Below are 26,442 nucleotides of genomic sequence, written 5' to 3'. Positions count from 1 at the left end.
GTCAATTAATATTAAGGAGGGAATAGATGCAAACATTTTGAATTTTCGGGACATAGGTTATTTTCCAAGGGAGTATTCTTGTTTGTTTGCGAGTGTCTGCTGCGAGTTGGGACCCGTACAAACCTATCCTCCTTCTTGACCATGGCATAATTTAAAGTACCAATAAGTAGAAGTCTTAATGGGCCCTAAAATAGGCCTAACTGATGGTAAGAAACTGCCATAAGGCCTAGTGTCCTTTTGAGGTTCCCAAAATAAACAGCCTTGCTCATTCATCATCAAAGAGTATAAATATAAAAAAGAACTAAACTCTTACTGCTAGGCAATATTTATTTGAATTCCTACGAATGATACATACAAAATTGGTAACAATTCATTTAATACGTGCAGTGAAAAAATATAAATGAGACTAAATAATGAATAATACAATAATTATATTGATAATGAAGAATATATTACAAAAATTATATGTGTATTGGAAAACACCTATTTCAGTACATACACATAACATACATACACACACACACACATATATATATATATATATATATATATATATACACATATGTATACATATACACATACATGTATATAGACATGCATATATAAACATTAGATGTGTATAAGAGACAGTGTTTATGTATATGTATATATTGTATAATATTATAGACACATCCAACAAATAACATCTTATGTTTTATATAAAGCTAAAATTTACAAATTTAAGTTTGATAAAGTTGATTTGGTGGAATTTAAGTTTCTACTGTGATGGTGCCCCTGGCAACAATGGTATTGAATTTAACTTCCATCTTATTCACTGACTAGCACTATTATAATATATATATATATATATATTATGTACAATACACAGAGTTCTGCACTCATACTTTATAAATATGGAATCCCCACAAGTAGGCAATACAGACATAATTTGTTTAGCCCAACACCATGTTAATACAATCCTTCTAACCATCAATGTTTCCTACAGAAATTTATGACTATCAAAACAAAGAAAATCAGAATTGCAAAAGCTGCATGTAGATTAAATGTAAATAAAAATCAACAAACAGTAAAATGTACATTTTATCATAAAAAAAATCAAACACAGAAATATGTATAGGTAATGTTGTTTTGCATTTACAAGAAGCTTTTTACTAATCAAAATTAAGTTAGTCCACAAACAGCATTTTATGAATGTATTCGAAATGCATGACTCAAATCCTATATTGGTCCTATATAGTGCTTATTACCTAAGTCTATATACTTCACATTATTATCCCGGATATTGGATCAAACACCCATGAAATACACCATGGGCATAGGCTAATTTGGGGGGAGGGGGGGTGTGGAGTGCGAATGTACTCCCTTGTCAGCAAATTAGTTCCACTATGTGGGTTAAAATACTAAAAATTGACTTCATTTCTCATTGGAATAGGGATTTAGTTCCACATTCTCATTTTTCGAAACCCCCCAACCCCCAACCCATGCCAGGCCGAAACTAGACTACGTCCACGCATACATTCAGATCTCTGGGGATTATTTTAAAATGTAGCAACTATATAGTAATTAGTACAATGACAATTGATCCTACCAAGAACTAATTTATACTCCAGTCCAGCCTGACGCATTACTCCTGTGCCACACGATTCCATTATTTAAAACGAAAAAAAAAAAGACAGGGTTACAAAATTACAATTGTCCAAGACGACCATCTGGTTTATAACGACACAAAGAAATAACATACAAATTACATGCAAGAAGTCCCTGAAAAGGATCCAAATACATCTTACAAAAATATGCATAATGATAAAGATTAAAGTACCACTTTTTTTCGTATAAAAAAACTCTTCGCATAATTACAAATATGCTTCATTAAGTGATTACATTATTTACATTGACGGGTTAGTTTTTAAATTATTTCATATGGAATTTTAAACACAAACACTACTTTTAACAGTTTTTTAGAAGAAACATCTAAAAACCATTTGGATTTGTATGCCATATTTGCCGCAAGTATTAAAATTATTTCAGCGTCTAAAGGACCCACTTTTAGCATGGTGGTAACCTTTAACCTTTGGTAAAAAAACACCTTTAAGTAGAGTAACGACAATGGGGCTGTTAAGAGGATGCTTCTCTCAAACTATAGTACATTACATATTATGACAACTCCACAGTAAACAGACAAGACACGTTGCAAAGACACGTTGCAAACTTTTTCCCATTTACATCTTTCCCACAAATTTTTCATAGTTCTTACATGACAAAAACTACTGATTCATTAAAAATCAAAAATCACATTGACATGATTAACAGAGCAAAACCTCCATATTAAATAGTAAAACAAATTCGTTTATAAACTATTCTTTGTTTTTTTTTTTACACTGGTATTTTACATAAAAATGTTCACCTAGTTCCCACAACAATTAAATTTGGTTTCTAGAACTACATACACAAACATTCACACACAATTGTTTGAGTAAAGATAATATAAATTGGGTTCCTCAACCTTAAAATTGTCCATCTATACCAGTTTTACCCACCTTGTCTTGAAAACTACAAAATTAGAATTGTATAAAACACAGATCAAATAGTTAAATTTCATCAAGAATTACAACTAACACAAGATTGGTTATTTTAAGCATGAATAATCATATCTCCCAATGAAGAATTTACCCAATTTGCATATATTCATGATGTTCTTTTGTAAAATTTTAGTCACATGTCAAAACACCAGACAAGTGAACACATAATGTGAATGAATTTTTTTTCCATCAGTAAAAATCTGATATTATTGGGCCACTGATTTTATAGCAGTTATGAATATGCAAAACATTATTAGCATATCCAATCATTGTGCACATTTATTACATTTTTTCTTGTACTCCACAAAACATCTACAGCAATATCAACAACTGCATTGACTAAATATTAGAAGCAATGAATATACTTTGAAAACTCTTGAAATAAAATGGTTTCTTTAAGGTTCACATGTTGTCATTAACATGCTAATATGAATCATGAATATGCAAATAATCTCATTTGCATGAAATATGTATATGTCACAATTTTAAGATCCATATTCATTTGGATATGTCATTAAAAAATATTCTCACTGAAAGTAGTTATAAACATTAGTGTAAGCAGAGTGGTCTTACAACACGGCACCAATTGTAAACAATTCGCAGGTGATCGAAACATAATTTTAGCAGGTGCTTCAAAGACAATATCAGGTGGTTTTACTGATAGCAAGCAAGAGGTTAACATCTATACGTGACAGCTATGCTATCTAATACAGCTATGCAGTACTGTAATAGGTGGAGAAGCCAGTGCCTTGTATTCCTGCCATCATCCTTCCAACTGAAATATTTGTAACTACTTCTGAAAAATAATAAAAAAAACATCAGATTAGTTAAAAAATGATAACAATCTAAACAGTACAAACGTTACAATCAAATTTTGTAATACTAATTGCTTCTCTGAGCGCTGTAAAGCACTAAAATTACACTAGTAGTTTCATAACTAGCACTTAAAAGTAGATAGAGAAATCATGTTTCACATTCTGCATGTTGTTTTTATTGTCCATTACCTTTCTTTTAATTGATTGTACATATTAAAAAAAAAATTTATTATGAATCAATTGTTTTTGGTGACCCACTCGACGGAAATCTTAATCTACTTTTAGGAAGCCAGTCTCTTCTTTCGTTATATTTAATTCTATATTTTGCCAACTTTTTTTTCTATTTACATTTGATGTAATTTAATTAATGTGTTTTTGTATTTTGTACACCAAATGGATCATGAATTTCCAACATGTTATGATCGACAATAAAGTTTTATCTTATCTTATATTGTTCTGTTTAAAACAATTTAGACAAATAACAAGTATTTAAATGTGTTCGATAAGTTTGCATGTTCTTAATAACAGGTTCAGTGAAGTATTTGATTAATGTTGAAGGTGTCTCTGCTTCTATACTTACAAGTGATACTACTTACCCTAACTGACTAATAGTCGGCTTCTTTATAATCGGGTTCTGTTGCCACAAAGTAATCGTCCAAGAAATGATGCAAGAATTCAAACGTTGGTCGAGACACTGGTTCTTTGTGCCAACATTTCAACATCAAGTCAAATAAGGAGTCGGGGCAATTAGCAGGTCTGGGCATTCTGTAACCACGATCAACTTGCTCTAATACCTCCATGTTCATCATTCCTACACAATCGAGAATCAACAGTCAATCAATCAATGTAGCCAAGCTCCGAAGGAAAAATATATTGATATATACAGTTAAGGGGACACTATTAGGACCAAAAATGTGTCCTGTTGGCTGTAGTGTTAAAAGATGTACTGTCCCTTGTTTTATCGCTGAAAAGGTGTTCCCTTAATAGGGGTGTCCCAAATAAGAAATTAATTGGGAATGGCTAACAAGATACAGGTTTTTGATTATTTAAAAACTTGAGGAAAAATGGTTGTTACACCAGGCCTGTCTTTAACAACTAGTCAATCAGAAGATATATTTAGTAAGAGGTGCCTGGAATGTGTACATATCCCACAAACAGTTTATTATGATTGTCGTTAAGTGATGTTTACTCAGGACCAACAATTTAAATATCTTTTGCAAAAAACGGTGTCTTATTACCTGTATTTCACAGCTTGATGTCAACCATTTCTATAAATATTCCAATTCTATAAAAATGTTAAATTGAAAAATATTGGAAAAAAATTACATGCCTGGATATGGAATGCGTCCGTGCGTGATTAACTCGGTCAGTAGAATACCAAATGACCATACGTCTGATTTTATGGTGAAACGGCCAAACATAGCTGCCTCTGGGGCAGTCCACTTAATTGGAAACTTAGCCCCCTGTCTAGCAGTGTACTCATCATCTTCAATCATTCGTGCCAAACCAAAGTCAGCAACTTTGCATTCTCGATGTTCACCGACGAGTACATTACGTGCCGCAAGATCTCGATGGACGTAGTTTTGCATCTCCAAGTACGCCATACCGTGAGCAATCTATACACAAAGATGTATAACTTGCAAAGTAATTATATTTAAAAACTAATACACATATTTAATTACTGTATTTATCTCCAATCCTTTGGCCTCTGCTGTCGGAGAACCTAGATTGCTACCGCAGCCTACATCGTGAGAAATGTGGACCTAATAAAACACATAAAAACCAGTTTTAATGTGTTTATCATTAATGTTTGTTTACACTATCAAATTATGTGATAAATATGCGTGATTTACTCCTAGACACGATAACGTTCACATATATATATGGCAAATAACAGATATTTAATAAAAAAATAGTTATAAAACAACAAAAATATTTAGTTTCTTTTTTTTTTTTATATATAGGAAAGCGTTTTAAAGATCACATGTTCATGATGGAAAACCATAGCTTTCTGTGAGATAAAAGCATCCAATATTCTCAGAGACAGTATTATTACCAATTAACTAACATTCCACAAAAACATGCCATCATTGTTTGCTAAGGGAGGGAAATTTTGGAATGTTCTTTTCAGCATCTGCTCATATTGAAAGTAGAAAACAATATATTTATTTAAAGAACAGCATTTTTACCTGGGCCGCCATATCAACAAGTTCAACAAGTTTAAGAGACCGACCATCACCGTCTTTAAGAAAATCGAGGAGACTTCCATTGGCCATCAGTTCTGTGACAATGTAGATTGGTTCCTGTATGATACCAAAAACACAAATTTACATAAATATAAAATAAGTATAAATAAGATTGACTTAGTATTTGAGACGAGTATAGGGATACCCCAGTGTACTGGTACAGACAGCCCCATGGTGGATGATGAGAGTTGCTGGTACTGGGTTACCGGGTAGCACAGACACGAAGGGAGGCTTGGGGGTGAAGAAAGTAACTGATTGAGTTACAAGTTCACATATCAATGCGCATCATTTGATGAATACCGGCACTTTACAAATCTACACTATTATTATTATTATTAAAAAAATAGAATACTTAATTACCCTACAAAAGTAATGTCAATATGAAGGAGAGAGAAAAAAACATCCCCTCATGCATATAGAGAGATTTAAAAAAAAATGTTTGGATTATTTGGTTAGGGAGGGGGTTTGTTGAACAAAAGATGGAGGTCTCTGAAAAGGGAGTTTCCAAAACCCCAAAAAACCCCCCTGGCTACAGGCCTGATCACTGATGTGACCAATTATATGAATCCATATCTTACCTTATCTGAGCATATAGCATATAACTGCACCAAGTTTTCGTGTTTACAATTCTTCATAATATTTGCTTCTTCAAGGAAGGCAGCAGGCGACATGGTTCCTGGCTTTAAAGTTTTAATGGCTACCGCTGTCTTACCATTCCATTTACCTGTTAAAGGAATAGGCAGTAATCAAAATTTGATTTAAGCCTACAAACTTTTTTTTTTTAATTAAAAAACTTATATAAGCCTATAAACTTTAAAAAAAACTCATACATCAACCATTCTAATGCTTTAACTTGATACAAGCTCACCAGTTATATAATTAACCTTATGATGCTATTTAAATATTGATGTTTGCTTATATTAGCCTAGAATTGTTGCCATAACCTTATTATGATCACTAACCAACACTATTATTTTTAAGCACTTTTTAAATTCCTCTATAAAAACATAGCAAACATGAGGAAGTCATTACAAATACTTTACACGCAACTCATATTCTATCTATTGGGAGTGAGTATGCTTGGCTCAAATTTACTTCCTTAAGTTTTATTTTCACTGTTCATATTAATGGTATTTTCTCAGATGTTGATAACGTGACACAGGCTGGTTGATATTGTACAACTTACGGGAGATGGGATAGGATGCCAAACTGAGGGGGTGATAGGGAAAGAATCATTTCAAACAGAGAACAGGGATAGTCTGGGATTCCTAGTCCAATATTGATAAACATTACAAACAAGTACCAACTAACCTTTCCACACTTCACCAAACTGTCCAGCTCCAAGAACTTTCTCCAGCTGCAGTGAATCTCTGGGAATTTCCCAAGCATCCTTGCTTAAGCCTGATGTTGTGGGATTTGACTTAGGCACTGGTTTTCCCAGCCTGCAGCATAGTCCATCAGCTTGCTCTGGTTGGAAAAGATGACCAAAAAAAGTGATTATAACAGAAAGTTTTTTGGTTTTCATAAAAAAAAAATCTCTTTGGCATTTAATGTTAAGTATTCTCGCCATGAGGCTTAGAAACAGGAAAACTTGTTTACATTTGCAAGAAAAATCCTGGGTCTCACACTATTTGAACCCCCAGGGGAATCACTCTTAAATATTTCTATATGGGAAGGTGCCGCATTTCAGGGTTAATTTTTGAGGACTTGGTAGCACAAGTGGTGGAAATAAAGTGGAGTTGCAGCATTTACGGGGTATACTTGCGAGGACTTTGTAGCACAAGTGTCGGAAATAACCGGGGTGAAATTGGTAGTTAAAGTCCCTGGCATATCCTGTGTCAAAGTGCCACGATTTTCCACACGATGTTAGCGGGAATTTCAAGTTAACTTGGTGCTAAGCCAGTAAGCCTCTTGCAAATCCTAACTTTGGTACAGCCACGAGATCGTGATCGGACTGAACACTTTTTGTCATCGGGAACCAGTAAATATTGCGCCCTCACTGGCATTACTGAGTGGCTTTTTCCTGTCGTCTTTTAGAGCCCAGTGCGATTTTGGTAAATGGTAGTTCAAGTCCATAAGAATTTTCAGTACAATAGGTAGCGCAAGTGTCTCATGTTTTGAAGTGGCACTGATTGGTTGATATGAAAATGAGCTCCCCGGGTTTCAACCCAAACAGGCTTGACCTGTTTAACAGGAAACTAAAGTCACCTCTGCATCCCCACACTCTAATGGCGCCAACACACAGCATCAGTGAATGCGAGTTCCTCTAAAGAATCATCACACATGAATGTTTTGAATACTTTTTTATGCATCGAATAAATATCCATATTTTAAATATTTTTAATATATTACGACTGATAAAACACTGTGCCTATATAAAGCTGAAATATACGGATTGATAATCTGTCATTATGCCAAGATATTTGATGTGTGTAAATAATAAACGAAGACATCTATCTTACGTTGGTAGTGGGCAACGAGATCATTGAGTGTGCTAAATTGACTTCTAGATGCAATGAAATATCCTCCCTGGTCTAGCTTCCGAATCTTATAATGCTTTACATGTTCTCCCTTTGTGTCGTCAAAATCACGTGCTGATAATGAAAAGTTTCCTGGATTTGCCTCACTGTCTCGAATAATGAATGTCCCACGGGCTAGGCCAGGTAATAACAGTCGTTTCTCTGCTTCTTTTCGCCCAATTTTTCCAAAATACCAACTGTGGAAGAAGAAAAAAAATGTATTTATTTAAAGGAAAACTTAGGAAACAAATTTGGGTCTGTATATTAAAGCATAGATAAAGTACAGTACTATAGTCTTGTTTTATCAAACATTAAACATGGTTAAAAAAGAGTGAATATTATCATTAAAACTGTATGTTCTTAAATTTTTTTTTACTGCCTAAATATCAAGATCTCACATGTTACAGTATGTTCATTGGATATTAGTAAACATGGAAAATGATAGCTTATACAGGTCAATAATACATTTAACATTACACTATTGGGGGCACATTAGCCTCAAGATGTAGTGTAAATATAGTGCCTTGCCCAAGGATCACTAACCACACAATTGCGAACCCATATGCAATTGGTCAAACTAGTTATTGATAACCTTCATTACCGTAATCGATTAGTTCAATAGTCATAACATCAGTTTACTGTACATACGACAGGCGTTCAACATTATCAAGAAAAACATTCTATTCATAAGGATTGTTACTCAAGCGAACAGTCCACTAGTCACATTCCAAACAAATGACTGTTATTTGTATGTTTAGCTAATCATAATGAGAAAAGGGGTTCAATAGATATAATGAAAAATTAGGATTCCCTACTGTAGTCATTCTCAATGAGTAGTGAATCATTATTGTGACTAGTAAAATTTTTTTTATTACAATCGGACTTAATGACTAACGACCCTCTTTTGGTGTCTTGGAAACTTAATATACTGAAATTAAAAGGAATTATTTCCAGTGAACATTATGAGCAATGACCCTTACAACTAGCAAGCCTCTGAATCTAGTGAACCTCATGAATAGATGATCTTAAATGCAACTGCTTGCCCCACCCACAAAAGAATACTGTAGTTTGGGGGGGGGGGATGGGGAAACCATGTAGTACAGAAATTTGAGATTGTATGAGGCCAAAAAAGTTTGAGAGTGTATGGGGCTTGCCATCCAAAAACCGCTGTACAGTTTCTAAATGTTAAACTGAGTAGTTAGCATAAGAATATGGCAGTATTGTATACTTTAGTACAGGGAAGTTGAAATAGACACTACTCATCATAACTTCGGCAAAAATTGTAAGTTGATTCTACAGCGTATTATATTGTGGAGGATATGAATATTATAAAAAAAAGTTCATTTCCTTGTTTTGGTCACTGTAATGCTGGTTCTAGCCCGGCAAGTACCATATAATTACTGAAATATATTTAACCAAGTTGAGAAGCTGGAATTTACAGAATAAAAAGCTGTGAAAAATATTACATAATTTCATGCTGCATGAATACTGTAGAGTGGATATAGAGTACAGTACTGTAAACGATTTTACTTCCTTAAAATGGTCGTTGACCTTTATACCGCATAGTATACGTAGTTGACAGGCACAATACTGTCATACTACATACATACAACACTGCCATACTGTGATAACCATGGTTAATGTGCTTTGAACAATTAACAAATTTTATGAGAAGCAATTTAAGTAGGTCTATATTATCTTTTGAAATACCTCTGAACTTATGAAAACAATGTTATTTATCAACACAGCTTCATTTTGTAGTCAATACTACTTATAATATTATGGATGAAATAAAAGTAACTTGAGTAGATTTTGTATTAATTACTTTATTAATATCTAGATATATTTGTTCCCTTTGTATTGATAAGTGTTATTTTATTTTAAACCCTATTTCTGTGTCGCTGCAATCTGTATTTTATTTTTTATTAGGCACAGTAAAAAATATACTTTGTTGTGTTGCATATAAAACACATTGTCATTTTGAAATGCTATCACATTTACAATATTAATTAAAGGTTGAAAAGTGGCATTTGAAACATCATTTTGGGCTTCTACAGGTACCTCACAAATATATATCAGTATTTTATTTAAAAAATTAAAAAAAAACAACTCCGGATTTCCAAGATGTCGAGTTGGTCAGACTTGGGCAACAGAAGGTTTTTTTTTCTTTTTCACCTGCATGAAGCATGCACCATGTACTGTATGTTGAATATTGAAAGTCCTTTAAATTTGAAAAGCTCTAGCACTTTCTAGAAACTGTTGATTAGTGATAAAGATCAAACTTCAAAATCATGTCTGTCCTTTACAGTTTATAATTTTCCCACGAGATACTGTAACAATTTCTATGAAACATTTCCTGGTTCTGATTGCATTATTTTACTCCAAAGTTTTCAACAAAAAGAAAATTACAGGGTTTGCTTCACTTTTGTCAGAATAATTACCTATAAATGAACATGGTAAATAATAATGATGGACCTAATTAAACTTATTACTATCACCCTATTTTTTAGTATACTTTAAAATGTTTACAAATTCTCCAAATCATTCTTAATTGTGAAAATGAACTGTAGAAGTTTCTGGCATTGGCAATACGTTTAGAATACAACAGAGCATTGGAATCACTCTTTTAATTTAAGCAACTACAGTGGGCTACTGTATCCTAGTACTGTAGCATCCTTGCTTTCAATATGGAGCTACATAAAAATTATGATGCGAGGAATTTTGTCGTATCGATGAAACTGATACTGTTAGGCCTACTGTTTATAAAACAACTAGTGATGAGAATACATACTGTAGTTTATCAAAAAATTAAGGAATTTCATATCTTGTATTTAAAAAAAGTATATAAAGGTTTAAAAATACATTATTTTTCGATTGGCATGCGAATATTCAGTAGAAAGCACAATTAAAGGCATTAGAACTTTTAACTGTGTGATTGTTTTAGATTTACACAAAATCAAATGCTTTTGTCTTGGCATCTTTGACCTTCAAGAAAGGGTAGTATACAAGGGGTTTACCCTGAATGCTGATGTTGACATTTAGCTTTGCGCATGTTATCATGTTTCTATGTTACCCACTAAGCTCTACAGACTACAATACATATGTACACAGGCCTACTGCCCAAATTGTTACTACAGTAGCTGAAAAATTCTTAAAAATGATTCAATTTTTTTTTCATTTTATATTGTATGTACAGTAAGTACAATTCGGAACTCAGGCGCCCAGATCAAATTTTTTTTTCATTTTATATTGTATGTACAGTAAGTACAATTCGGAACTCAGGTGCCCAGATCAAATTTTTGTTAAAATTAAAATAACACAATTCATTACAGAAGGCTACTAGTACATGTTAATAATAGTTTCAAAATCTAAAAAGTTAAAAAGTGAAATTGTGAATTTTACTGCAATTACTTTATACATTAGTGAACATTTTGTACATTAAAATGGCAGTGAGCTACAATCTCTTACTTTCATCCACTCTTAGTTTTGTGGATTTGTATATTAAGATTTATACATATTTGGTAGGCTATCACTGCTTATCGGTTTATCATTACCGACGACGTTATTCATTTTCCCACCCAAGGGCTCAACCAACGCATTAATCTAAAACAAATGGTTATGATTTTATCCATATTTGGTGTTACAGTAGATTCCCATGTTTATTTTATTTATCTCAAAATCTTACTTTCATCATCTACAGCATACCGCCATGGACATATTAGGTCCATAATACCACAAAGGTACCATATCTCTTTAGCTACAACTGGTCTTCAGAGCTCAGCCTACAGTAACATTAAAATTAATTGCTATCGTTGTTTCATAAATTCAGAAGAAATTTTTACAATGACCTCTTGGTTGTTGTACTGTAGGATATTGTCATTAAATAGAAACATGGAATAAACAATTTTATATTGGGTCACAAGGGTTGTACTACTGTAGTTGCACAAGTCTTTTGGAATCAGCAGCAGTGCAGTCTCCTGCCCTCCTATGAGCAAGGGAAAATCTCCCTGGAAATTAACCCATTTTCAAATACATTCCTACTGTAATACTTCTAATGTATTTATTACTGTTATTATTGTCTCCCTAAAGCTTGCCAGCCAGGGTAGTACCATGCGAAACTAAATACAATAAAAAAAAAAGATGAGAAAGATTGATTAACTTGTAAATATGAAAGAAGAGTATACTTTCAAATGTATTCTTTATGTTACTACAGTAATTGGGGAGCATGCACTAACATAGTGTATTTTAAAAACAAGTTGTCAAAACAAGTCCAATCACGCATGAGGCTGACCATGGTTGACAATGATACTGAAACAATAAATAGCTTTCTAAATTTTTTTTACGAATGACAATTAATTATACTGTAGTGCATGGTGGTCTATTTAACCAGTATCCATTTAACCATTATTTGACGAAGATCTTTCATATTCTCATGACATGACATTTTCTATTTCTGTGTAAGCATGTGAGAGTGAGGTTGTCATGAGAAAAAAATATGCTTTACAGACTAGGAATCTCAAACCCTATCCCAAGAAGTTATTTAGTTCTCCCCTAGAATATTTCTAAGGTTTAATCAACATTAACTTATGTTGTGTGTACATTATTATGTGGTATATGCCGAATGACCTTGATATTGGCATGCACACTTCAGATCACGAAATGGCGCATCCAACCCCAACGGAAATAAGGTTTCTTTTTTATCTTTCTTGGGTCTTCCTTAGTATATTGACTTTGTCTTCCCTGTTTTTGTTTGCTTTGTATTTTGTGTATGTTATGGTACTGAATAAAATCAATCAATCAATCATGTGTGTTCTGATCACGTTCATAACAATTCCTTTCTCTTTTAATAACAATAAACAAAAAATAAACATTCCGAGGACAGTTTTAAAATCACATTTTGTACTCTCAGTTGGAAGTCATATTCTCTGGTGTAACCAGAATTACAAACAGATGAAGCTATTACCTACAACCAAGTTGATAGATAAACGATAAGGATATGTAATAAATCAAAAAAGATTATAATAACAGATTAAAATAGATAAGACTTGGGTTATGCTACAGTACCTGCATTTTACAACTGGGAAACTAACTTAAAAACATTATTTTTGGTAAATCTGAAAAACTTCCAAAAAATCTAAATCTTCCAATAACCTAGAGAGAAACATTTCAATTCTCGTTGTATATACTAATAACAGCAAATTTTACGGATTTATGCAAAGAATATGATAGGAACATTATAAATATTTAAGGTCTTTTAATTGGCAAGGAAATTTTTTTGTTATCCCCTTAAGATACTGTAGAAAGTTAAAAACCGTATAACCAGAGATTTGTTATACAATTAGCACACAACTCACTGCTGTAAAGTACTCTACAAAGTAAGCAAGTCTCTATACAGTTTTCAAGTCTTCTCTACAAAAACAAAAGGAAACTAAATAATAATAGAACAATAAACATGACACAGCATTTGAAGAAAAACAAAGAAGTTAGCATCCTTGTTCTACGTACAGTAGTATTAACACACATGAATGAGCATTAAGAGTACTGTACAAGGGTTTCCTAGAAAAATGGTGCATTATAAATAAATAATTATTATACTATACTAAATTATTATTTACAGTGTTATTTATAAAGTCTGTAGCTACAGTATACAGATAATGTACAGTACACCGTATAAAAAATGAAACATTACTAGGAAATTACCAAAACAAAAGTTACTTGTCTAGGTTTTCTTAAAATATATATATATATATATATCTATTTATATATATATATATATCTTTTTTTTTTTTTTTTTTTTTATTCTTTTTTTTAATTTTTCCTTAAGATGGAAATTATAATTATGGATGAAATTATTATTGGATTGGTCATTTTTACATCTCGTTAAGAAAAGTCAAAGGACAAGGTCAAGGTCACAGAAATTTAATTCCCCGCCCACTCGTTGAACTTACTCTTGAATGTAAAGGAAAAATATTGGAATCTCCCATACATGGCCAGCGTAATGTTCAGTATTCAGACACTGGGCGGAGTTATACACCCTACAGTGTAAAGGGATTGCTCTAGTTATATGTTTGTTATAATGAGTATCTTCTATGTAACTTCATCAATGTTCAACTCAATGCAAAGTTTGTTTTCTGTTTTGTACACCCGCTAGGCAAGATTTGTGTGAAGTCAGATTTCTTAACCATCTGTCTATCAAACAGACACATAATTACCAAAATTCTTTAAACAGACATTTAAAATGGTAATTAATTTAACAATTTCCGCACATTGACCGCTAGAGTGATGTCATATTGGGGCCATTGTATGCATGAATAAACACAATGCCTATGCTACAGTGTGAAGATTGCATAAAAAAAAGGCAATTGAAAAAAAAAATTTAATAGTAAATATCTGTTAAAGTTTATAACAAAATTAAAAAGAAATTTACTTCTATAGGCTATTATTACATGTAGTTTTTGCTGGACCAAAATAACGTAGTGCCTTTGCTAGGCATACATCATCGTGTTTCAGCTTTTTAAAGCTATAAATAATAGGCGACTAGGCCTCTATTAACTTTAGAAATTTGTATAGTAAACAGGTATTTGTGGCATTATAGCCTCTAGCTAGGGCCTTGGTCCAAGGGTACAGTATCTCCAAAATAATTATGTTATAAAAGTATGCCTATATTATAACCTAAAAAAGTCATTGTTGTTTCTAATAAGAGAAATCCTTAATTCATACAGTAACTGAAACAGTACTGTTACTAGCTATGCCTAGTCTGGTACTACTAATACTGGGCCAACTTTAATACACTATTTAGATAGGTTCTTCTTTTCCCATCTTGAATTCAGGGTCAAAAAATGTTTTCAATATATTTGTGTAGAATAGTTTTTTAAGAACATTTTCCAAAAGAAATTAATGTGATAAGACCCTTTGTTATGAATTTTTAAATATAACATGATGTCAAGAATCCAGCCTCAAAGCTTATTTTATTTTTGTTGGTTACGCACCAATAACTTGGGTTGTTTGTCATCACTTGTCCCAAGATGACAGATCGAGGACATATTGTAATCACGTGACCCGAACTGATCATGTCGCAACTCCCTCTATATAGGAACTCTACTAATAACAGTCACATACAGTACACTTCCCTTTAAAATAAACTTATGATGACTTCAATAAACACGCTATTGTTGGCCAACACTTCCTAAACTGCTTTCAAATGACATGTACTATACTGTACAAGTCAACATTCTCGTCTGCGGTTCAAAAGTTTCTTCCTTGTAACCCACACTTAATCAGAATAGGTATGCATATGTAGCAATAAACTGAACAACATGATATTTCCCTTTGCAATTTCTTGTCAAATGTGTTTACATAGTAGTTTGAAGGTCAGAAAATTTGTATTAGGTTGAGATATGGGGCTATCCCTGATTTTTCACGGATGATATTAATAGGTTCTGTGTAATGATTTAAAAAAAAAATTATTTCAAAATAATCACTTGCGTGTTAAAATCTGGATGTAATAATTTAAATATCAATCTTGAATGTAAAATATTAGCAAATCCAATTTAAATATGTATAAGGTATTGTTGATATTACTGTATTTCATTTTATACTAACATACACTGTACAGTACAGTACAGTATACTGGAAATTCCATACTTTTGCTAAACTGTAATTTTTCAATTCATGAAAATTTTTCAACACTATTTTCGAGAACTCAGGAAAAAACAATATCTATGAAAACAAATAAATGATTGTTTCTATACCCAGAAATGCAAATGGGTACCCGGAATGATGTCAATGATTTGGAATGGCATTGGTATGGAGCGGCATTATACCAGTGGTGGATCCAGAGAGGGTTCAGGTGGTTCGGACGAACCACCCTCTGTGAAGAAACGTAACAAAATACTACTGGGCCCTGGCTTACAAAAGGCATGCTAAACCTACCTAGGCATAAGTTGGCAGATAAGACAAACTAGTGTTAGCCCAACTAGACTTCAATTAAATAAAATTATACACACTGTTTTTGGTTCGACGTCGTAGGCCTAATAATTTATGTAGGAAAGTGCGTTCTTCAGGCCTATCGGTTCATCTATCCATGGAAGAAAGACTATACGTATCCAACTACTCAACATTGTTGGAATATAATAATATATTGCCTATGTCCTTGATTTTTTTTTCTCTATGTATAGGCCTAAAGAATGAGATATAATTACCTGACGCATTTTCAGGTGGAAACCTTGAATTTTTAGGAACTTACAGGTCATTAAAAGACTCCTCAGAAAGGCCATCTAGGAATCAAAATTTTCTCAAGGGAGGACCCCAACCACCTTTCATTTTGGGGTTTTTTGGAAACATTTTGAACCCCCCTCTATCAAATCCTGGATCCACCCCTGTATACTGTACACAAACAAGTGAATGACTACCAGTACTTGGATGGAGAGGAGGTGGCACTCTGTGCATGATAGATAAGGGAGAACGAAAGTGTCATTTGACGTACAGTATGACATCTACAGATAATGATGTGTATTTTTAATAGTAATAAAGAATTAAAAAAGAAAATTAACGGTAAAGACAGTCAAGATATATATTGTGGCAACTACAGTAGGCGACTCATGGTCTTGCTGACTCTTTACTGGTCAAAATGAGGCAGATTCATCTCCATCTAAAGAATGCTGTGTTCACAAAGTCATTTTAATAGAAATTTGCACCTGTGAACAACAGCCTTAATCTGGTACAGTAAAATATCTAGGCTAGGTATGTTGTGTGCCTACTATTGAAAAACTGAAATGTTATACAAATTAGTAATTTGTGTACTTACTCTTCTGCATCTATGCTCTTTACTGGTGCAATGTAGTTACTAGGTATGTAACCTTCTCTGTTTGTAACTGTTGATCTTGCAAGCCACCAGTCTCCGTCACTGTGAAATGGACATTACAAAGAAAGTCTAAGAACTTACAATCATGTGGACATTACTATATATACACAGAGGAATATAGAAGAGGGATGCAGTGTACACTGTGAAATGGTAGAATTGCCTGTCAGTAGAGATAACTTCTCTATTATCAGGATATGTAAACATATATTTTTTTGAAGTGTTTGTATCAAGTGCTTTTGTGTCATCCTGTGAAATTAAGATTGATAAACTAATGATTCTGTTGTAATGGAAAGAATAAAGCAGTAGAAAATTACCATGGATTACTGAAGCTTTGCCTAATATAATTCAATCACAAAACACTTGCAGTAGAAGCTTAAGCTTAGTTTACACTATCACGTGTTATATTTGACAATTTTTGTGATATGCCCATTTACTATACCTCATAAATATTAATTAGGTAAAAACAACATTTGATTGGTCAATTCCACCTGATAATAAATGTGGTAGTTTCTACTACTTCCTTGCGCAAGACAAGTTTGCACATACGCAGGAAAAAAAAAGTACTACAGTACTCAAAATCGACTACTGCATCCCTGCCTATGTGAACTGCATGCAAACTGTGTAATTTTACCCTTGCATATCGAAATGGCTAATGTACAGTAGACGGACGATTTACTGTTTAGTATTTATGAGGTATACTGTACTATAGTAAAACAAATACAACATGGTTTTATTTTGGTAAAGCAGTAGATTCTACAGTTTCTTCCTGTTGTTAATGGCTCTTTTAAAAGAGGCTAAATCAAATCATAACCATTAAAAAAGGAAGCTTCTACACAATTACCTCTGTCTTTCATTGACATTTACCCATCACAGGCTTGGTGTCAGTGAACCCAAAAGGTTGGAAGGCAAAGACTAAGCCAATATACTATAATAACAATTCCAAATGGAAATGATACACACCTGTTATTCAGTATTTCCATCAATTCTCCCTTCCGGAAGGAAAGATCATCCTCCGTCCTGGCATCATAGTCATAAAGAGCTTTGTACGATAATACTATGAAACAGAAAGAAAAACTTGTTAGAATAATAATAATAAGTAAATTTAGTAGTGAAGGCTTCACTTATAGAACAATATTCGAGGAAATGCAATGTGTTCAGCATCAAAACATTTTTGTTTTGTTGACTTAGCAGGTAACCCTTTTTTGCGTTTGGTACTATTTCACTCTGGGAAATGTACTGCTACAATGATGTTTCATTGTACTTCTGATTGAGAAGACGACGAAAAAAGAATGTTAACTTTGTTTAGTATGCTTTACAGTATAATAAATGATAGGTACTGTAGGGATAGACCTACAGTAGGCCCATCCAGGCACCACTGATGACGAGCGCAGCTGTTTCAGGCTTTTTTTAATACTTAAAAAGCACAAAATATTTACTCACCTTTTATTATGAATGTTTGATACTAGGCCTAGCCCTACTAATTACTAATTGCCTTTAAACTAACTGCCCAAAAAATATCTTTGCATGACCGTGATTTGACATCGGTCAAAGGTTATTTACTTTTTGAATTCAGAGCTTTTTCCAATGAATTATGTGATTCTCATGCAAAAATTTATCGGAAACTTAGGGGCCCACTTCCTTAGCGAAATACAATAAAATGGCTGCTTTCCGACAATTTACCAGGTAATTAGTGCTGCGGAAACACAGCCTAAAGGTAGTCAGGAACATCCTGGGTACGACAATAAACTTTATCTTGTTAAGCTGTCACTAACTAAACTGACAACCCCATCAGATGTGTCTTAGTGGCTGTAAGGGAAGGGTGTTTATGATCACCTAGCAACAAGAACCAAGAAAAATAGGCTCCTTGCGGGAGCGTGTGCCTACTGCTTGAAGTTTTTTTTTTTTTTTCTTTTACTACTTTTAACTTATCCAACATTTTTGGGGGTTCCACTACCAGGACCAATTTCAAACGGTATTAGGCGACACCTGACCACGCGCACTTTGCTCGTTGGAAGACATTGGACCCCCCCCCAATCAGGCAAATCCTGGCGCCACTCCTCATAATTACTGTAGTAGGTCGTAGCCTACTAGCCTGTGTAGAGGACCCAGCCTGGCGACACTAGCTAGGGCTGCTACAAGTCGACGACATACCAATGACGGATACCAGCATGGGGTAACATATACTGAAGTAATGTAAACTGAAACTTGACGGAAATAACAGACCCAACTTGAATGAACGCGGATGAGCTCCTCAGAGTCATTGGCCGACCATGAATTAGTTTAAGGAATAGGAGTAGTTTAGCATTATAACTATTATTATATAATTTCTGTGAAAAACCAAAGGGACAATGTGCAATTATGATGCGCTACTGTTATTGTAAAGTATCTACTATTTTATTTCTTCGTTCTAGAGATTTGTAAATAATGAAATGAAAATTTATTTTATTAGGAATATGAAAGAATACAAAAATTCAAACATGTCACTTTACCTGGTTGTCGTGGTGGAAATGGGTTAACTGGAGTTGGTACAAAGCCTGAGTGAACGTTAAAATTTGGAATGTGGGCAGACGTTTGGTGATTGTTATCATCATCGTTACTTTTGCTACCTGTCGTCCCAGGATTGTATTTTCCACTGGAATCATCTTTTGTTCTACAATTTCCCATGATGGTACTAATTTATGGTCCTACAGGAAAGAAATATCAACAGTCAATCAATTAAATCGATCAAATCATTTTAAAAGAAACATTATATTGATCAATGTTACACCAAAATCAAAGACAATTTTTAACATCAAGTATATACGTAATATAAAAAATAATCTGGATTTATTAGGAATGGTTGGCAAAACAGTTGTAATTCTGGTTCAATAAGGTCAATGTTTCGAATCTCACACTGAATTTCATTTACAGCCAGGAGCAGTACTGTACTGTATATCGGCACTTGCTGTAGAGTAGTACTGTAGGGTACTGTACGGGTGTTTAAATATAAAAGGCTGTGTGAGGTTGGTTGAAGAATGGTTGAAGCAAGCTTAGATCATCAGAGCTTTTCCATCACAATGTTTAAGGCCAATTATACAGTACAGTACTTAGTTTTGATGACCAATTATCAGATTAGTAACTAAAATGTGACAGTTCAGGTTGTACGTCCTAGGAAATTGGTTACAATTATTATTTCTTCTCCACTATCTACATTACTGTACCTTTTAACCTAAATATCAAGCTTTCTACAGTATGGAATATTACTTATTTACTGCCTGTCCACAGGTATAGTAACCGGAAGTGGGCCATACAAAGTTTTCAAATAACTTTTGAGGGCTGTAACAAAACTGCCACCAGACTACATGTTGCTTTCAGGCCACATATCTGTATTCTGGTGTGTGTGTGTGTGTGGGGGGAGGGGGAAGATGAACTGTTTCTGCCTGATGTTCTTTTGTTTCTCTTTGATTTGTTTCTATTAAATAATAAAACTTGTTTTCAAGACTTTTTTTCAATTTCTTATTTTTCGGGTCTATCATATCTTTAGCCTTCTTCTCAAGATCTATACAGTAACAGTTCTTGTATCTCAAAGGTGACCAACAGTACAACCAAAATGCTTAATTTGAGAACTACAGGTACTGTACTGTAAACTTCAACAAATGATACCAGAATATCATGTTTACTGGTTGTAACCTCTTCATGAAGTATTTCCATAAATTAGGAAAATGCAAAAAGCGTTTTTTTGCTACCCAGAGTACTGTGGCCAGCAGTACAGTATGTTTACACCAACGCTTTGAGGTCATACTCCTACAGTATAAACTTCCTGTATTCCTGTTGGAATCAAGGTTGGTATGAATATATTTCCACTAAATTTTCCTGCTTTTGATTTTCGAGGGAACGAAATATAATCCGGGTTCATTGTGTTAAAAATGGTGAAAGCAAAAGGTAGGCAGGATCTTTCAGGTCTTCAGAAGAGTTTTTTAAATATAAAATATATACCGGTGGTGGCGGTTCTACAGTAGGAATTCGAAAGAGGGGGCCCAGGTAGGGAATTTGACTATGGCACCTCTAATGGCTTGAAATGGCAATTTTTTTTTTACATTTTTTTCTTAATTGCTAAAAATTCAGGGGGGCCCGGGCCAGCTGGCCTCCACTCTGACTCCAGCTACAGTACCGGACAAAATGATTGTCCGGTAAATCACAACTCATTTTACCTGTAGTCATTCGCGTTAAATTGTTTGTTGTTCAATTAATGAAGAAGCCGTGTTTGCGTGTCAATATTAAATAGTTAATTCAACAACCTATCCTACTGTATCTAGCGGCGGTGTTACAATGATTATCAATTAATCGACAGGGGCGGATCCAGTAGGTGGGGGGGACGCGCCTTCCTCTCCCTGTTTTGCCACTAAATTTTAAAAATTTCCATGCATATTAATGGTATGTGCTACTCACTTAATCTATTCTTAACCTGTTGTGCCCCCACATTTGAAAAATTCTGGATCCGCCCCTGATCAACATTGATTGATTTTGGAGACTGAAATATTGGTAATATAGTACGAATCTTCCAATATTTATTATTGTATTATGTTCTTCTAGTGCACTCACCAGGCCTAGGCCATGTAGCTACAGTAGGCATTGTTAGACTACTGTAGGCCTACAGTAACAATAATGTACTAATGTAAAAAGAAAGTAATTTTTTAAAGCCCCATTCCCGGCAAAATTTCACTAAAAACTGACTTTTTTTTAGAAAATATGCATTTGCATTACTCCAATTATTATAAATCATGGAAAAATATTGGCATGAATTTTAGTTTTACGCAAAAGAATAAAAAAAATGAGAAATACAGACTATTACAGACGGAAAATATCATGTCGGCCGTTTTTATGTGTGATAACAGAGCCTAAATAGAGGTAAGGCTAGGCCTAGCCTAGCAGCGTTGGATAGGCTAATGTTTTCGGCGCCTACGATATTTCTTCTCACGACCTGTCGCAAAATCAAACATGAAAATTCTTCCGCATTTATTTTTTGTGTGGAACACAAAAATCAAATTTCAGTCTTATTTTACATTTTTTTCATTCTTAGGAATGTCTAAATTCAGTTAAACTAGCAATTCCGTATTATATTTATAAATCTTTATAACATTATACAAAAAATAGATTTTTTTTAAAAATTGAAATTTTGCCGGGAATGGGGCTTTAATAATTTACTATTACATTTTACTACCTCTCCAAAAGCGTCTACAGTACAGCACATAATAATAGAAAAGATCACAATTTACCAGTTAATTTCCAATTGGAAAGCTAAAACAACTACGATAGTTACAAATACTTGTTAATGTTAGCACAAAAGAGAAAAAGCAGATAGCACTGCTTTTTTTCTTCCTTATCTGGTAGAGCTAATTTGACTTCTGAAGACTTCCATTTCCCAACACGATTTTGCAATAGGAACTTGTCCATTGTGTTTTTTTTTCACCTAATCATTGGCCGTATTAGACTGTTATCAATTATCAATCTTACATATACAACAATACCGCAATTCAATAAATAATCGGCCATCTTGACTTACAGGTTAACAATAGGCCTAACGATGCAAATGACACGGTACTCAATCTTCCAATCCCGGTCCTCACAATGACAGAAAATTGTACTTCATAATGCTACAGAATTAAACAACGAAGTGCCACCTAAATATGTGTTCTATACTGTATTTTCCAATAAACATAAAATATTCAATGGTAATTGCCACTAATAAAGCAGTACCACAACCATGAACAATGCAAAAGTCAACATTATCACAACTTCATCAGCTATAACAATTATTAACATCAACATATTTTTGGATTATTTAATTATTGTTAACTAATACTTTAAATACCAATTCATTACATGATCAAACAAATTCATTACAGAACAAAATATACGCCTAACTTAACTCGGTTAACCATTCTATGGCATAAAACACATGACTAACTGCACTAACTGATGGATCCTGGCATTCAAACCTGCCGCACCCAACCCCGAACTAATTTCCATACCGGTGTAGCGCACACGGGATGAATATTTTACATCCAGACGTTCATTTAAAAGTTTTGAATCCCACACTGTCAACGAAGCCTATTTTTTATGAACCAGTCAAATGAAAATAATACTGAACGAAAAATCGTAGTTAACAAAAAGAACCAGTCGAAAAAGCCCAAAATATAGTTTTAATATTAATTTCCTTTCTATAATGCCATATTTCTCAAAGGCATCATATACAGTAGTACAGGTATGCACAGTACCTTTTTCAAATATCACACAGTACAAAGATTTTGTTTCTATTTACTGTAAATATAATAGAATTGAAAAATCTTTCCATAACGGAACAATAGGTCTAACCTGTTTGAGTTCAGTTAATTATATACTCGACATGAGGAAGAGAGCAGAAAAAATGCGATATTTTTTGTAATCTTGTTTACCAAAGGTGAATATACTGTACCGAGTTGAAGAAAAGAATAAGCAGACTGATTCAATTATTGCAATGCATGAATAACTATACAGTCTTGAACTTGGAAATCTTTATTTCATAAAATACTATACATATAATATAGTACCAACTATATTTTTCTTGATTTACAGTAGAATAATCAATAAATCACAGATCCAATATGCAAAAATGATACTACCGTATGACGACATTTATTTATTTGCTTTGATTTATTTGGTTTTTTATTTGTTTATTTAGTATTTTAACAAAATGGTGATCCAACCAGGAAAGTTCCATCAGGATCCTGCAAACATATTACAACTTAATGTACAACTGCCACAACATTTTATTATCAATCATTACAAAGTGGAGTTGTAGCCATTGTCGGTGCCTGTGGGGGAAGGGCTTGATTCTGTTCAACTAGTCTATAAGTAGCCCAATACTGTAACTTGTCAGACCAGAAAATGCTTTCCAATTGAACGTGAATTACCAAGCCCGAAGTCAACACTTGCATCCAATCAAAATTCATAATCACATAGGGAGCCTATCCTAATTTCATTTCAATCAACAAATGAGGCTGAAGATACAGTAGGCAAAAAGGGGAACTAAGTGCCTATCGGAAAATTGTCAGACATATTAAAGGACTCTGCTTCCCCTTCTCAATGGACCCTTCACTTAGCTCCACTCCTTGGATATTGTTGGTTTCACGATAAGTGAAAAACATACACCAACACATGCGTTTGAGGGACAAAACGTGGGTTTGTAAGACATGCATATTCCTGTTTCTGTTCTGATTTAGAACCTCTGTTGGCAAATTTTTTAAGCCAACCTGTCACTAAACAAGGGGTCACAAGTATAAATCCACAGGGATGGATATAAAGAAAATGTTAACTACATCTTATGGCCAGATTTGTGAATGCACCAAATGTTTTTACCTACTGTACAATATGAGAAACACCTGGAGCGGATTGCTATAAAAACGGTCTTAACTGGTAGTCTAAACTTCTCGAATAAAGTCAGCTTAATCACTTAAGATGGTCTCACTACAGTCATTCCGTTATTTTTTAGTAATTTATTAATTAGTCATTACATTGAATTACTATACAGTACAGTAGGCCTTGTACTCTACAGTATCACAGACCATCAAATGAAGTAAAATCCATTAGGCATAAGTATACATTTGTTTGAGGCCTTTCTCACTTTCAATCAACAATGCCGATGAGAAAATAAATTATTCCTTAACCTTCTAAAACAAAAGTAAACAGAAAGTGAAACCGATCATACAGAAGACATAAATACATAAATCTGTTATTGTCGTGTTTAGATCATTATTTGGGCAGGACATCAGAGTGAAAGGATCTTAATTACTGTTCTTGTCTGAATCTTATATACTGACAGAGGACCCCATTGGGGCATATACGTCAGTGTGCATTATCTATGGTTTATTTATTAAAAATATATATTTGACTAGTAGGTAAATGACTTTGATTTGCAACACAAGGTATAACATTTGGCTTGGTTCTTTACAATAAAGCAGGGGATCCCAAGTCTCACGGAACTCACAGGAGTCTAAGAAATCAGGATGGCCTCCCACTCTCACAAGCAAGTAAGAATCTTCCAGAAATGAACCCATTCTGAAAAATTCATAATCTTGCATGTTTTCAATGCAAAATGTGCAGCAAAAAATTAAATGTGTTGTGAAAGCTCATTTAACCAGGTCAGTTGCGGATTTGAGGAAGTGGAGAAGACGGCCCAGGCCCACTAAATATTTTAAATTTATGAAAAAATTGGAAAGAAAATAAAATTATATCTAAATTTAAGTCTGAGAGAAGTATTTTCGGACATGCACATGTGCCATTTAATCATAAATTTTCTTACCTCTGCTTCAACCAACTTGGGACCCCTGATCTGATGAAGTGTGATATTTAATAATAACTATCACATGTAATTATGTTCATGTCAATAACAGGCATTACTTAAAACAATGTTTTATTTCTGTATTCTTTTATTAAAATACAAAATGACAATATGACTGCATAATAGGTAAGCCCTACTCGGAAATTATACTACTGTAAGGCTAAAATTACAAACACAAGATGTACGGGAACGAGGGCAGCTAGCTTAATGTAGCTAGGGATTCAATAGGTCTGCAAACATCGATATATTATATGCAAAATTTGTGTTAACATTTCAAAAGACGTTCTAAAAGTACTGAGAATAATTCTATTTTTCAATATGACCGTCAGACGAGAAAGGATGATCGATTTTCGGTAACCACTGCCTCTCTGAAGAAGGCAGGGTTGTTCAGTTGGCGTGGTGTCGAAAAATAAACGAAAGAGTCTTGAACAGGCCTAGCGAGATGTGTAAACGAATTTTACAAAAAGTAAGAGCACTAAATGAAAAATGTATATACAAACCTTAATTTACATTGAATATCCAATATACACCAGCTGCAGGACTAATGTCAGTAAGTGGAAAACCAATAATTTTGCAACTAAATTTTCTCCTTCCTAGCTCTGTTTCAGTTCCGCCAAGCCCAACCAGGAAGTTGCCTCTAAAATTCCAATCGCGAGCAGCAGCAACCTCAGCGCAACCTTTGATCCCACTAAGACGAATTCATTACAATCCGAGGGGAAGAAAACAAGAGTTAGTTAGCTAGTTACTATTGCGATAAATTCATTCCACCCTGCAATAATGTCGACGGTTCCACATGTCTATTTTGATAGGCCTAAATTGAGATTGATTCAATTCAATTAGTTAATATCATTAAATATATTTATCGACTTACTGATTATAAACTGTTAATTTTTGTCTACATAAGCCAACGTTTCTGACAAAAAAAATCAATTCATGCAAGCAATTTTTTTTTTTAATCAAAAAAAATGTTTTATCTACAGTTTAGCGCTGGGCCTATTTGGTGAATGACATAATGATTAATATAATTTTAATAATAGTAATGATTCAGATTCGGCTATCAT

At 33.7% G+C, this 26,442-nt stretch overlaps 1 protein-coding gene across 2 annotated transcripts; it reads right to left on the bottom strand.

Annotated features, from left to right (window-relative positions):
• Nucleotides 1-746: 746 nt before the first annotated feature.
• LOC117116534 (proto-oncogene tyrosine-protein kinase Yrk-like) lies at nt 747-26,038 on the bottom strand. Of its 2 annotated transcripts, none has more exons than XM_033260591.1 (11): nt 25,882-26,038; nt 19,512-19,706; nt 17,983-18,076; nt 16,966-17,064; nt 8,103-8,356; nt 6,952-7,107; nt 6,219-6,364; nt 5,584-5,697; nt 4,725-5,010; nt 3,991-4,205; nt 747-3,375 (listed from the first exon to the last, which is right to left on the bottom strand). In XM_033260591.1, the coding sequence occupies exons 2-10, from the start codon at nt 19,684-19,686 to the stop codon at nt 4,000-4,002; spliced, it is 1,530 nt and encodes a 509-aa protein (XP_033116482.1). In that variant the 5' UTR covers nt 19,687-19,706; nt 25,882-26,038; the 3' UTR covers nt 747-3,375; nt 3,991-3,999. The 2 variants fall into 2 exon arrangements, with proteins under 2 accessions (XP_033116482.1, XP_033116483.1); XM_033260592.1 differs by having other exon boundaries at nt 747-3,372.
• Between the last annotated feature and the right edge of the window lie 404 nt (nt 26,039-26,442).

The sequence above is a fragment of the Anneissia japonica genome, unplaced genomic scaffold (assembly GCF_011630105.1).
Source record: "Anneissia japonica isolate Jap-2015-1 unplaced genomic scaffold, ASM1163010v1 scaffold4058_len632159_cov189, whole genome shotgun sequence".
Lineage (NCBI taxonomy): Eukaryota > Metazoa > Echinodermata > Crinoidea > Comatulida > Comatulidae > Anneissia > Anneissia japonica.
Note: the sequence above shows the minus strand (reverse complement) of the source record. Positions and strands in the feature narration are given on the sequence as shown.